The sequence below is a fragment of the Apteryx mantelli genome, chromosome 15, assembly GCF_036417845.1.
Source record: "Apteryx mantelli isolate bAptMan1 chromosome 15, bAptMan1.hap1, whole genome shotgun sequence".
Taxonomy (NCBI): Eukaryota; Metazoa; Chordata; class Aves; order Apterygiformes; family Apterygidae; genus Apteryx; species Apteryx mantelli.
Genome location: NC_089992.1, coordinates 1,121,338 through 1,134,099, shown reverse-complemented (window position 1 = coordinate 1,134,099; position 12,762 = coordinate 1,121,338). Strand labels below are relative to the sequence as shown.

The following is a 12,762-nucleotide window of genomic DNA, read 5'->3' as shown; positions in this document are numbered from 1 at the left end:
GAAGTGTGTGTTTAACTTTATGTTCCATGATTAGCAAAAAATAGAGAGTTAAAATACACACTCTGCAGGATTTAAGGCTTTGATGTTTTACATGTTCTTAAACAGTCTCCCTTGCTAAAATGTTTTTATTTCCAAAGATAGTAGCTTTTATGTAGTGTTGACTGAAAGATTTTTTTCTGTTTCTTTTTTTTTGTCCTTTACAGTAGTACCTACTTAAACAGCCAGCACTGTTTTAGAGAATTCTTGTAACATTAGTGTTCCAGATATAAAATGTCAGATTTAAAACAAAATAACACTGCTGAACACACACAAAGCCAAGCTTTTTTAAGACGGTAGCTGAGGAAATGAATTTGAGCTACAATTTTATTAAGATACCTTTACAATCAAAAGTATCAGTTTGTTAGCGTCCTAAAATATTGTCTTTAAATTTGCAGGTCTGTCTTCAGTTTGGTCTTCAAAGATCCTGTCTTTTAAGGACAACACATGCATACTCCTGCTCAATAACTTTATTCTTGTGCATTTTACCTTTCCTGGAGAAGACTCACACTTAGAGACGTGTGACTGCTTTACCCTTGGTATGGCTCCACAAGTTTTGGAAAGAATAACAGATACAAATTTCTGCAGGGGAATTCTGTTTTTGTTAGACAGTTCTGGCTGGATTTGTATCCTTTGAGATAGAGAATAGCTCTCAGTGTAAATGATCTGGAAGAATAAAGTCAGTTTTCTGTTTTGGAATTCTGTCAGGATTTAACACAAACTTCATTAAAGAAATTCAAGCCTCTCTATTTTGAAGATGCTTTCAACAAAGGGGTTGTGTAGTAAAGTACCAGTCATTGTAGTAAAAAAAAGTCAAAATCATATATCGAATCTAGTTTCTCAGCTTGTCACTGGATATCTGTTTCACACTGGAATAATGGTTTTCAACATTTTTTGATATGTGAATATGCGTATGGCAAGCTGAAGCCTACTGCCAGTAGGCTTTCTGTTCTTAATTAGATCCTTTAGAAATAGTCTATAGATATTCAGTGCATCAGAGCTTGGAAAACAGTTATCTGTCTTTTGTGTCCTGATGAACAGGAGCTCAGACCTGTCAGATTATTTTGCAAGGTGCTCAGCTTTAACCTGCTCTTGTCAATTTTCAATTCAATTCAAGTTCAAATTTTTGAAAAGGCTATACACTGTTTTCCTAAATAGGAGACACTAACCACTGGCAGAGCTTCCTCTATTTGTGCTTGGTCACGGTTGTCCAAATAGTTTTCCTTACTGGATAGTCTTACCCAGAGTTTAAAATTGGAGCTTATTGCCTTCCAACCAAAGTTTTCTGAGCATTGAAGGAGTCTCAGATTAATGCTACAGTATTTGTCATGTTAATTGTTATTTGTTGAGATGTTCTTCAGCTTTTAAACCGTTTGGTATAGAGTTACATTAAAGCAAGGCCAAAATTAAAGAAGACTTCTTAGTTTTACAGCAGTTTGTTAAAACTGTATACATACTGTGAAAATTGGTATACTTTTTTTCCAAGTTGGATAATAAGAATTAGAAAAAGTAAGCTGAAATTCAGTTCAAAGCGTGCAGTATTTGTCCCAGTTCACTTCTAAGTATAAATTAACTCTTTTGAAGTGGCATAGGTTATGTGTTTGTACAGCACCTAGCACTGTTCACTTCTGATCATCATTGGGCTTAGAGTGCTCTTGTAAAACAAGTAATTCTGTATATGTTGCTGTGCAAAGATTGACTTGGGCTGTGAAGTTAACAAATTCATTGCCTTCCTCCTCCTATGTAATTTCTTGTCTGCTGAATAGTCTGAAGCCTGGCATTTTCTTTGATACTGTATACAAAGATATATTTGATTCTTTTGATGGCACACATCTAGCAAGCATTGACATAGCACTCTGCCAGGGAGACATGGAGGATGAGGACAAGAGTACAACCATCCCATTGCCGCTCACTGCAGTAAAAGTGTCGCATGATCTCAGTGTTGCTGTGATCATCAGTTCTTCCAACTGTGCCATTTCGGTGGATCTAAACACGTATTTCAGGTATGTTTGCAACAGAATTCCTAAATACAAATTTCGAGAACAACTAACATTAAGAAATTGCCTAATCTTGGTATTCTAGCAGCTCAGATGCTATCAGCTGTGTATTTTGAGTCCTGGCTCTATGATAGGTCAAAAATAATTTTTAAAAATCACATTTCTTCAAAGATTGCCAATTTGCTTCAGTTTTTGTTCTGTTACTTTAAAAAAAGAAATAATGGACTTTATTTTTTTTTCTGGGAAGATTAGGCTATGGGCTGTTAATTGCTGGCACTGGTAGTTGGTAGCACTTTTGGAAGTACTATAGGGCATGGGATTGTTAAACTGTTCTGTTACAGCTTTACCAATTTTGCTTGACAAAATAGGCCTAGGTTGTAATTTGGAGGTTGTCCACCTCAAAGGAAATAACATCAGGTTTTGATGGCTTATGCGGACATTTATGTGAATGATATTAATTTGAGAGAAAACTGCTTCTCTGTGATAGCTCCAATTTTGGATTTGTTTCCAATTTCAGTTGTAGCTTTGCTGGTGGAGTAGTTAAATATGGGGAAAAAAATGCTTAAATCATGAGGCAGGTGAAAACTGAATTTTAGTATTTCTTTCTTTGCAGACAGTTCCCTGAGCATTTGCTCTGTAAGAGAGATCCTGAAAATCTTCCAGTGAAGCCACCTGAAGGACTTGATGAGGATGACCTTGCTAGTTCTGATTATAGTATGGAGCTTATGACATTGTCTTTCCGGACAGACAGGTACATCATGAAAATAACTTCTAAGATGGGCTGGTTTTTGCCTCCTACAGAGCAGTGATCACTAAACTACAGAATTCTTAAAACTGCAGTTGTTGCAAATGGAATAAGAGGTGTGAAAGCTCATCCTGCTTTAAATCTTATATGAATGTTAGGATGCTGTTAGGAGACGGACCAAGACAACTTTACATATGTTGTTGAACAACTTTCAAATAGTAATTACTGTTTGCTGCATGGGCACAAGTTTGAGCCAGTATTGGCAGATTTTTGTATTCCAAGTTCTTTGCAGTTTGTTGCATGTTTAATACAGATGAGTACACATGGACTTCAAATTACTTTGTGTTCATATAAAACATTTCAGCTATGTTGTGAACTTCAGTTATGGAGGTATTAATACTAATAAAATATACTAATTATGACTTCAAGTAAAGGCAGTAACTATTCAGTCCTGTGAATTCATTTCATTCCACTGAAAGATTTTCTGTGAGGAAAAGAAAAAACTTCCAGTAAAAATACTAAACTTAGTGGACTTTATCAGCTAATGGAGTTGTGATCGTTCTACTTGACTGCAGTCAGTATTTGAATAGAAATAAACTGGGGACATGTTAAGGCTAGAATACAAGATGCTGGATGTAATCTGTAAATCTAAATGTATATTATTTGACTGATGAAACTTTAAAAGTTGATCTCTATGTTTCTCTTGGCATAATAACTGTTATTATAGATAACTTTTTTCTTCATACCAGGTCCTGGAAGGCACACTTATCCTCACTGTGTAATGTAATAAGGAAAAGAAAAACAGATTATCCAAATTTGATGTATGGCAATTTGCCTTGGTACCAGTATTTTCCCCATCTTGAATATCATGATTCTCTAATCTATGAAAGTTCTGAGGCGGCCACGGCCATTGCTCCACAAGATGCTGCATGTGTCCTTTCCAAACAATTACAAAATGATGATACAAATATCAGCAATGGAGGACAGCAGTGGAAACAAATATCTGTTGAAGGATCACAAGAAATGGTGAAACTGGAGTGTAAATCTGTGACTGCATTTAAAGCGCTGTTTGTAGTATTAACAAGTGACAAAGGATTGACTGTTGCTCTCTGGGATTTAGAGTCACAAGATGTGACGTATTACCACTTCGGCAAAAATTGTGTTTATGTGGATTGTAGTGAAGCACCATTATGTTTACTTCTGACAGGTGAGATTTGTTATGATTGTTCTGATGTAGGCTTCTGTTAAAAACATGTTTATTTGTAGTGCCATTCTCTCCTGTCTATCTCACTGCTGTTTGCTAATTTGTAATGCATTCTTGCTGAGGTAAAATCCAAATGGAGCAACTGCAACTTAGTATCATCATTTTGAAAGAGACGCTGTAGATGTAAATGTTGCCGTGTAGCAACTTGCTTATATGATTTTAATTATCATTTGATTCTTTTATTTAGAGCATGGTCTCTCCTTAATTCTGTTCGGTTTAACTCAAGAAGAGTTCTTGAACAGACTGATGATCTATGGCAGCGCTGGAGTCGTAGATGCCGTTTGTCATCTCAATGGATGGGGACGATGTTCGATTCCTATGCATGCGCTAGAGGTAAACAAGTTTGATTCATGTCTTACAGATAATGAAAATACATCTTTAAAGTAGTGAAAGTCATTTAGTGATGTTAAGATTATTTCTAGACATAATTGAGAGTATGTCTCAGTAACCTAAAGGAAAAAAGTAGTGTTTTAGTTACTATAAATAGAAAATAAAAACAGCCAAGTAACCTAAATAAGTAACCTAAGAGAAGAAATGCAGCACTAAAGTTAACATGCATTAAAAAAGCCTTTTTTTTAAAGTAAGCAGTGCACAAAAGCCCCCTCTTAATTGGCCCTGAAAGCATTTTTACCAATTTCTGCAGCAGTTTCTCTCTTGTAAAATATCAAATATTAAAATAAATCACTGGAACTAGATTTTTGGTTTTATCATGTCCCTCTTGTAAAATCAGGAGGAAAATTAAAGCATCTAAAAGTTGCTCGTCTCTTACCGGCAGGTGATAAAATATTTTTGGTGTACCTGATGACAAAGCAGATCTTGTGTGTCTGAACTTTTTCAGGACTCTAATTCTACTTTTAGATGATAGAGATGCTTGTTTAAAAAAATACTGTTCCAGAAGCCTGGGACTCTACAACAGTCTGACCACATGATCATTCAGTACACTGTCAGTGTGTGTTTCCAGTCATGCTTGGAGGGAGGGAGAATGAAGATGAAGACATTTGTTGGAGTTTTGAGGGTTTGTTTTAAGGGTGGGATGGAAAGTAGATTGACAGGGAGCTTTTCCATAGCAATTTTAAGTTGCTGAAAGCATATTCAAAGTCATGATTCTCACACTATTTATTTTGCATCCCTGAGAAAACTCTAATAAATTGCTGAATTAACATTGTCTCTTTAAAGATATAGGGGTGGGGTTGTCTGCAAAACCTACCAAAGGAGCATGGCAGGTATTTCACCAATAACCTTGTTAATTTAAACTGCAGTTATTGTGCACACAGTTTAAATTTCTTTGTTTTTCTGCATGTATACTTTGTTACTGAATATGAAGTATAAACATTAGCAATAAGTGTATGATACACATTTTTAGAATATATGTATAATAGTGTTGCTGCATATTTGTCTAGGCTGGTTTGGAGAACCGTCAACTAGACACAGTAGACTTGTTTTTAAAAAGCAAAGAAAATCTTTTCAGTCTTTCTTCATCCTGTTCTGGACCTGAACAGAGTACTGATACTGCATCCCAGTTGTTCCTGAAAAGTAAGTAAAATACTTTAAGCTACATTGAGATTTAAATGTAATTACCTTTCTATTTGTGTGGGTTTTTTGTAATAGCATATTGACTTGCCTTTTCTCTTGTATGTTTGGATGATGCTATATTTTGGCTTTTTTACTCCTGGAAAATGAGAAAAATGGTGCATAAAGTGTGTTTTTTGGCTGTGTTCTAATATTGGCATCAGTATTCCAAGCGTTTTGATGTGAAGGCAAAGCATGTTACCCATATTTTTTGACAGATCTTAGAAGATTTTAGTAGCATACCTTTGTGGGTTCTAATTTAAATTTTTGTGAAGTAATCGGTCATATGGTAGAATGTAGGTGTTTTAACTTTTTATGTAAATATTGCAGATTTGGAAGAGCTGAGGCCAGCCTTAAATTTGCTTTGCTCAGCAATCAGAGAAAATGATTTGGAGACTCAAAGTAAACACTTTTCTGAGCAGCTGCTGAACCTCACATTGACTTTCCTTAACAAACAACTTGAAGGGATTTTTTTGCATACAGAGGGTAAGATTACTAATTTGGAATTGTGTAGTGATATAATATGTCATTGTTTAGTTGGAGTAAGAACATCTCAGTTTTTAGATTGAAAGCCTGAATTTGCTTAGAATTAACAAAAAACCTTGGGCTAGAGTTAAGTAAATAAAAGATATTATTTAAGGGGGAAACATGAGAAATTAATCTGAATACAGTATGTGTGTTAGCCTGAACAGCTATGATATAAATTAAGCCTTTTGAGCAGGCTTTCAGATCAGACTGTGTGTATGGTCATAAGGGGACTTCTGGAAACATAAGAATGAGAGAATTGGACTTTAAGGCTATTACTGGATGCTTGATAGTAGCGCACTTAAATGGCTTGAGCTTGGCCGTCAGCTGCTTGTTCTTTTCTCAGTGCTACCACTTGAACCATGTTGGCACAAGTATTTCTGTGGCTGTGGAATGGAATAAATTAGTTGAAGAAACTGATACAGGTGAAAAAGAGCCTACCAGGTTATTTTTTATCTGGAACACTTCCCATTCTGATTCACTGTATAAGGCAAAGGGTGGCACAGGAGCAAGAACAAGCTTCTGACAGGGTGTGTAGGACGGATGTGGGAGTGAATGACTGATTAAGCTGTCACTACTGCTGAAATGTTGCTATTTGAACTATGGCTAAAAGGTTCAAGAATAGAGTACAACTTGGAATACCAAGTTTTAAAATAACAGAAATCCAGAGGGCAACTGACTGGCATTTTCCCTGTCTCTTCTCTTCCTTTTTGAAAGACTTTCTCAGTGTCCCGCCCTTGAGGTTATCTTTCAGTTTCCAAAGCGCTCAGTCTTTGTTTTGATAGGGAGAGCTATTGGGGAGCAGGGTGACATGTCCAATGTACAGTGTGCTTTCCTGCTTTTTGGCTGCATGGCTGTCTCGGTGGTGCTTTTTAGTCTGTGGACCAGCAGACTACACATCTTAAAGCAAAACTGATTTCTTGTGACAGTAAAAAATGCAGGCCATTGATTCTTGTTTTTAAAAAACATTTTTTCTACATGATTTTTAATAGTCTTTGCTTCTTACTACATGAATGTTATGGTAGAATGCCCCTGCATTTTTAAGAGGACTCACCTGACTAATAATTGGTTGGATTGATTAAAAATTTCAGTTGTCATCTGCTAGTCCCTGAAGGGGCAAACAGATCAGTGAAGACAGGTGGACCTCTGGAGCACTGGTAGGATTGTGACTGTATCCCAACAGAAGCGGTCAGTCTCAGTTCCTGTTCAGAGCTCACGTCTTCTTTCCTCTGAGGTGTGCTTAGTTTATTGAAGTAGGGAGAATGCCTTCAGCATTGATAAGCAGCAAGAATGCCGTATCATTAATTTCCGTTTTACTGATATCTTGGATGTTCTCGACAGAACTGGATGAATACCTGCAGAAGGCTGCAAATATTTTATCAGATTACATTATCGACCTTAGAGCGTTTATAGTCAAGTTTCCTCGACTGCAGACAAATACCATACACATAGGAAGTGATCTTGATGAGGACATGCCTACAATAGAGGAAAGCCAAATGTGGGAGAAACTAACAACAGAGGTAAAAACGAATAATCAGTTTTCAAGTATTATTATGAAATGTATTCAAGGAAATGATTAATATGAAAATGTCTTCAAATTATTGGGAAAAAGTCAAAATAGGGAACATAAAGATAGTAGTATTGTAGATTAATAGGATCAGTTTGTTCCAGAAGTATTTTTCTCTTTTAGGAAGTCATTGCTGATGCCATTTTAAGCAACAAAGTACCAGAGGCCCAGACCTTCTTCCATATGCGTCAGCATCCTGCTCAAAGTATTCAGGAATTTATTCAAACAGGTTTAAATTTGGTCTATGACCGTCTTCTGAAGGACAATACCAGAGAGGCCTCAGAACTTTTAAGAAACATGGTGAGAGTTGTTCAATAAGCATACTGATAAATCTAAACACTTCTTTATGACAAATGAAATAAATGAATGCTGTGGGGGGGGGGATCTTAGCTTTCTTATTGATTCTTGTTATGATTCTACCAAATATATTTTGTACAATTAAAATGAACATGTTTTTAAGAATTGGTTTGATTACTAATGTTCCTTCAGAACACCAAGAAGGCACATTTATGAATGTGTGTTGACTGATGTCATGACCAGCGAAGCCTAACAGTGATTCTGGCAAGTTAGGTAGCAAAGGATACAAGTTTTATATGCAAGCATGCTGGTGAGATCACACAGATCAATGGGTTATTACATTATCTCTAGTAGTTTTATTCAGGTGTGGATGAGGGCAGTACTGAACTTGATCTGTTCCATGTGGTGAAGAGAATATCATAAGCATGCTTGTAAAAGGTTCTGTGCTTTGGAAAGAAAGCAGATGCATTTGTACAGCTGCATTTGTACTGTTTGCATACAATTAATGTCTTCTTTTTTGTTAGGGTTTTGATGTGAAGGAAGAATTGCATAAGATATGTTTCTACACAGTTGATAGAAGTGTACGAGATTTGTTGGTAAGTGTAGAAAAGGCCTTTTTTGTCTATCTGATGTTCTCAGCTCTGAAAACTTTTAACTTTTTCTGTATTTATGCAGAGAGAAGCATTGTATTGAACATGTTTTCAGAATGGGAACAAACTGTTTTTGTCCCTTCATCCATGAAATATAGCTGCTGAAACACTGGTGACATACCTGTGGTCTTTTGTATTTGCAGTTAAAGTAAAACTGGTTAAAGTGTCATTTCTTTATTTTGATTCTGATCTACTTCTCATCTACTTGCACAGAGTATCAAATCCTGGCCATCTTGAAATTTAAATAAAAATGTATTGACCTCAATACATCCAGCATTTTTTCCTATAGTTGGTTAACTCTTTGCACTTGCAGGATCATTTATAGCTTTAATATATGATAAGCAGAGAAAAACGGTAATCGGAGCTAATACTTTAATTTAAATTAAAGGTGAAAGTTTTACAAGAAGAAAATTATTTTTCTGAAAAAGAGAAGAAAATGATAGACTTTGTGCATCAGGTTGAAAACTTTTACTCAGAATCCTTCCAAGAAAATAAAGAGATTCAATCTCTTTCCAGGTAATGTGGTTTATAGATTTTAATTATTATTTAATAAAGTTAATAGACTTTTAAATATGCTGACTTCTGGGTTCCATATGATTTAGTGCACTAACAAATGTAGTCTTCTGTAATTTCATTTGTGTCATGCAGGTCTTCATTTGCAGAAGTAAGGGTCACTATAGGAACTGATGGCTTTTTTCATGAATGTAACAATTGCTGTCCTGTTCTTTCCAGATTAAGTCATGACTTACTATTGTTAGTGCAATGGAGGTCTTCTGTTCATGTTACCAATATAAATGAAGCATTTTTAATAACTAAGGATATTATTAGAATTGTTGATCAAATGAAACATACTGAGGTGGAATGTTTGCTCTGTTTTTTGATATGATATCCATAATATTGCAACATAATGCAACTTAGAAAAATCTCTTACCAAATGTTCTCATTTTAAAATTAAATAACTGTAAAAATGTTACCATATTTACTGTTTAATATGTCAGCTTTGGAAAAATTATTCTTTGCTGATCGCTTTTATATGCGCTGTCACACTCTTGGCTGAAATAAGTCCTTCTGCCACTTGCAGAGCTCTTTCTAAAAAAGAACTAGCAAAACTTATTGATCCTTTCATCATCTCTTGTTTTTTAAAGAGTAGTAGAATATGTATTAATGGAAAACTTCATTGCAGTTTCACGAACTGGAGAAAGGAACAAGAATTTTCCAGACATACAGCTGTTTTAGACTCATTCCTGAATTGTGATAAACATCAGGTTCACAGTAGAGAACTCAGAGTGATGTTTAACTGGGCTCAGTGGTGGGATGAGCTTATTCAGGAAATGATTCTTCTCCCCAGAAAAACACGTGAAGGCAAGTACTCGAGTACTAAAGAGTTTGAGAAATTGTGAATTAAAAACTTGAGTGTCTTTGAAGTAGTATAATGCAGTTGTGTTGGAGTTGGCATTGATAAAACCAAAGCTGTGTGCTACCACAGTAGGTCACTTATTTTTTGTCATTGAAAATGGGTAAGTTACAGATTCAATCGGAAGCAAACTGTTTTGTCCTGTTGTGTTCTGACAGCCAGTTGTGTTTTTCCTGGAGAGAAGAGGCTGGAACTAGCTGAAAAAGACTTATCTAATGAGTTGCTATTTGTTGTAAATGAGATAATCCTCTATGTTTTGTAAAGCTAGTTACAGGGTAGTATTGTGTTTAGCTTTTCCAGCGTAAATCTCTAACTAGCTGTAACAGTGATTTATCTCAACATCATCTTTGCAAAAGGAAATACCAACTCATTAAGAATATATACACATATAAAGAAATGTCACTATTTCCCTAAATAGTGTTTGTTTGTGAGAGTTTCTTCTTTGTGTGTGTGGTTTTTTTTTTTTTTAATGCAGAATTCAAGAACTGTAATCCTGAGGCTCTTTGGAGGCACCTGACAGCCCAGCATGATTGGCTTAGTCTTTGTTCATGGATTGAAGAATCTGAGCCCCACCAAACTTCACGTGGACCAGTTAACTGGCCCCTTCTGACTCCAGACATTGTTGACAGAAACATGTTATGTAGTGGCTACATGAGAAATGAAATATTAAACAAACTGGCTAGGTATGTGCCCTTCCTGTGTTATACTAATTTTCTATTTTACATGGAACCAAAATCAAATAGTTGTAGAAGTACATGTTAATAAAATCTTTGATACCTATTAATTTTTATATAGTATTTGGTGCCCTTTTTTAAAACAGCACAAATCCTTTAATAAAGTTAGTCTTGTGCTTGCACTTTCAATACTCTGAAAATAGTAGCAAGCATGGGAGCAATGAAAATCCTCCCATAAAGGTTATATTCCTGCTGCCCATTTTAGTGCAAGGGATAAAATTTTAACTGTAATATTTCACTTTTCACACCTCATTCTCTGCAATGAACAGTAGCATCTAAGATCTTGGTAGAGTGCTATCAAACTTTATGTATTTTGGTGTGTTATGTTTGCCTTGGTAATGAAATAGTTCCCTAGAAGATCTGCTTTGTAGTTTTGAATTAAAACCACATTTCAGAACTTGTGAAAGAGATAGCTGCCTAATCAGTGTGTATGCTTTTTCTTTTTTCTGATAGAAATGGAATTTTTGTCCTTTCTGAGTTAGAAGATTTTGAACTTCTGCTCCAAAGATTGTCTTACCTTGGGGGAGTAATGCAAAATCCTCACCCTGTTCCAAAATACAATGCTACAAGTGGTTTGGACTTCCATACTCGTTTTGTTCTTCACTGTTTAGAACGTAATTTGCAGTATCTATTATACACTTACTTAGACTACTACAGGTATGAATGCTGTATTCATCCATCAGATTACATGCTGATTTAAATAGTAAAACACAACTTTATTAACTGTCAGTAGAAATTTTCCTAGGACCTTGCTGCTTGGCAAGAAAGACTGCTTGGGTCCCAGCAGCGTCATTTCATGAAAAGCTGGGGCAGTGTGTTAGATTTCATGCTTTATTTTGGAGCTTTGTTCATGTTGTCTTGTCATGATTATTTGCATGTCAGACAGTAAAGGAAACCATTATATGTGTAATCAGTATAACACGATAAGCAGTGCAATCTTAAGTGAGCCAAGCCAACTTGTTCTTCAGAAACTCTCTCACTTGAGCACAGGCATGGGTTTATTCTCGATACATTGACAAATAAAGGAATTTCTGGTTTCCGTCTAAATTAGGATTAGTTGGGATTTCAAGAGGAGAAAGAAATACTAAGTTTTGGAACTGTGTGTGTACTTTGCATTTAAAGAATACTTTGCAATAAAAAATTCTTAGTTCTAACGCCGATCTAACAGTGCAGTTGAGTGAGAAAGTAGAAGTGGGACAGAGGAAAGCCTACAACTCAAACTAGTTGCATAAAATATTCAGACTATGCAAAGAATGTTTTTTATGAATTGAACCCCTTCTTTGAGAAGTGTTTGGGATTGTCAGCCTGGGAAACTACTACTTTCGTTTATAGAAGCAAACAAGCACAGAAATGTAGTCTTAAAGAAGGGAACCACCAGAGATGGCGGATCAGTTGGAGCTGCACATCTTGTACTGATAGGTGATATGATTTGACTCTGTCACGATAATGAAATGAATTACTGTATCACCAAGTCAGATGCTCTTAACTTTTAATGAGCGTTACTGAGGCAGAGGGTGGTGGTTTCTATGAATGAGTATTGTATTTTCACTGTGCTGCTGCTTGTCTTGTTTCCAGTTTAACTCCTTCAAACTGTCCTATTTTGAATAACAAGGAATTGCATGAAGCTCATCCCTGGTTTGAATTTCTCGTGCGGTGTCGAGGGGTTGCCAGTAACCCACGAGGTAGGAAGCTGGCCTCACTCAGCTATGGCCTGATGTTTAAACTGCTAGCCAAGTATTTGGGACACCTGGGTTTATTCCTCTATTCTGCTGCAGACTCTTTGACCATAGTAAATCATTTACGTGTGCATCAGTTCCCCATCTCTTAAAATATTGATGATAATTCCTACTTAAACAATTGCGAGTATAAACACATAAAGATTTTGAGGCTGTAGATATGTCAAAATTGGTTTGTGTATGATCATCATAGCTTCCAATCTGATTATTTTAGTAAAAGGTTGAGCA

At 35.9% G+C, this 12,762-nt stretch overlaps 1 protein-coding gene across 2 annotated transcripts in view; it reads left to right on the top strand.

The window, feature by feature from the left end:
• Nucleotides 1-12,762, top strand: part of SPG11 (SPG11 vesicle trafficking associated, spatacsin) — a 36,742-nt gene that overhangs the window by 1,860 nt on the left and 22,120 nt on the right. For both annotated transcript variants that reach the window (XM_067305248.1, XM_067305247.1), the window contains 15 exons: nucleotides 435-662; nucleotides 1,841-2,039; nucleotides 2,647-2,784; nucleotides 3,528-3,985; nucleotides 4,230-4,375; nucleotides 5,443-5,575; nucleotides 5,942-6,097; nucleotides 7,478-7,656; nucleotides 7,827-8,003; nucleotides 8,525-8,596; nucleotides 9,039-9,166; nucleotides 9,834-10,012; nucleotides 10,540-10,747; nucleotides 11,252-11,455; nucleotides 12,374-12,480. In XM_067305248.1, the coding sequence (XP_067161349.1) occupies nucleotides 435-662; nucleotides 1,841-2,039; nucleotides 2,647-2,784; nucleotides 3,528-3,985; nucleotides 4,230-4,375; nucleotides 5,443-5,575; nucleotides 5,942-6,097; nucleotides 7,478-7,656; nucleotides 7,827-8,003; nucleotides 8,525-8,596; nucleotides 9,039-9,166; nucleotides 9,834-10,012; nucleotides 10,540-10,747; nucleotides 11,252-11,455; nucleotides 12,374-12,480 (2,712 nt within the window). The remainder of the gene's footprint in view (nucleotides 1-434; nucleotides 663-1,840; nucleotides 2,040-2,646; nucleotides 2,785-3,527; nucleotides 3,986-4,229; nucleotides 4,376-5,442; nucleotides 5,576-5,941; nucleotides 6,098-7,477; nucleotides 7,657-7,826; nucleotides 8,004-8,524; nucleotides 8,597-9,038; nucleotides 9,167-9,833; nucleotides 10,013-10,539; nucleotides 10,748-11,251; nucleotides 11,456-12,373; nucleotides 12,481-12,762) is intronic.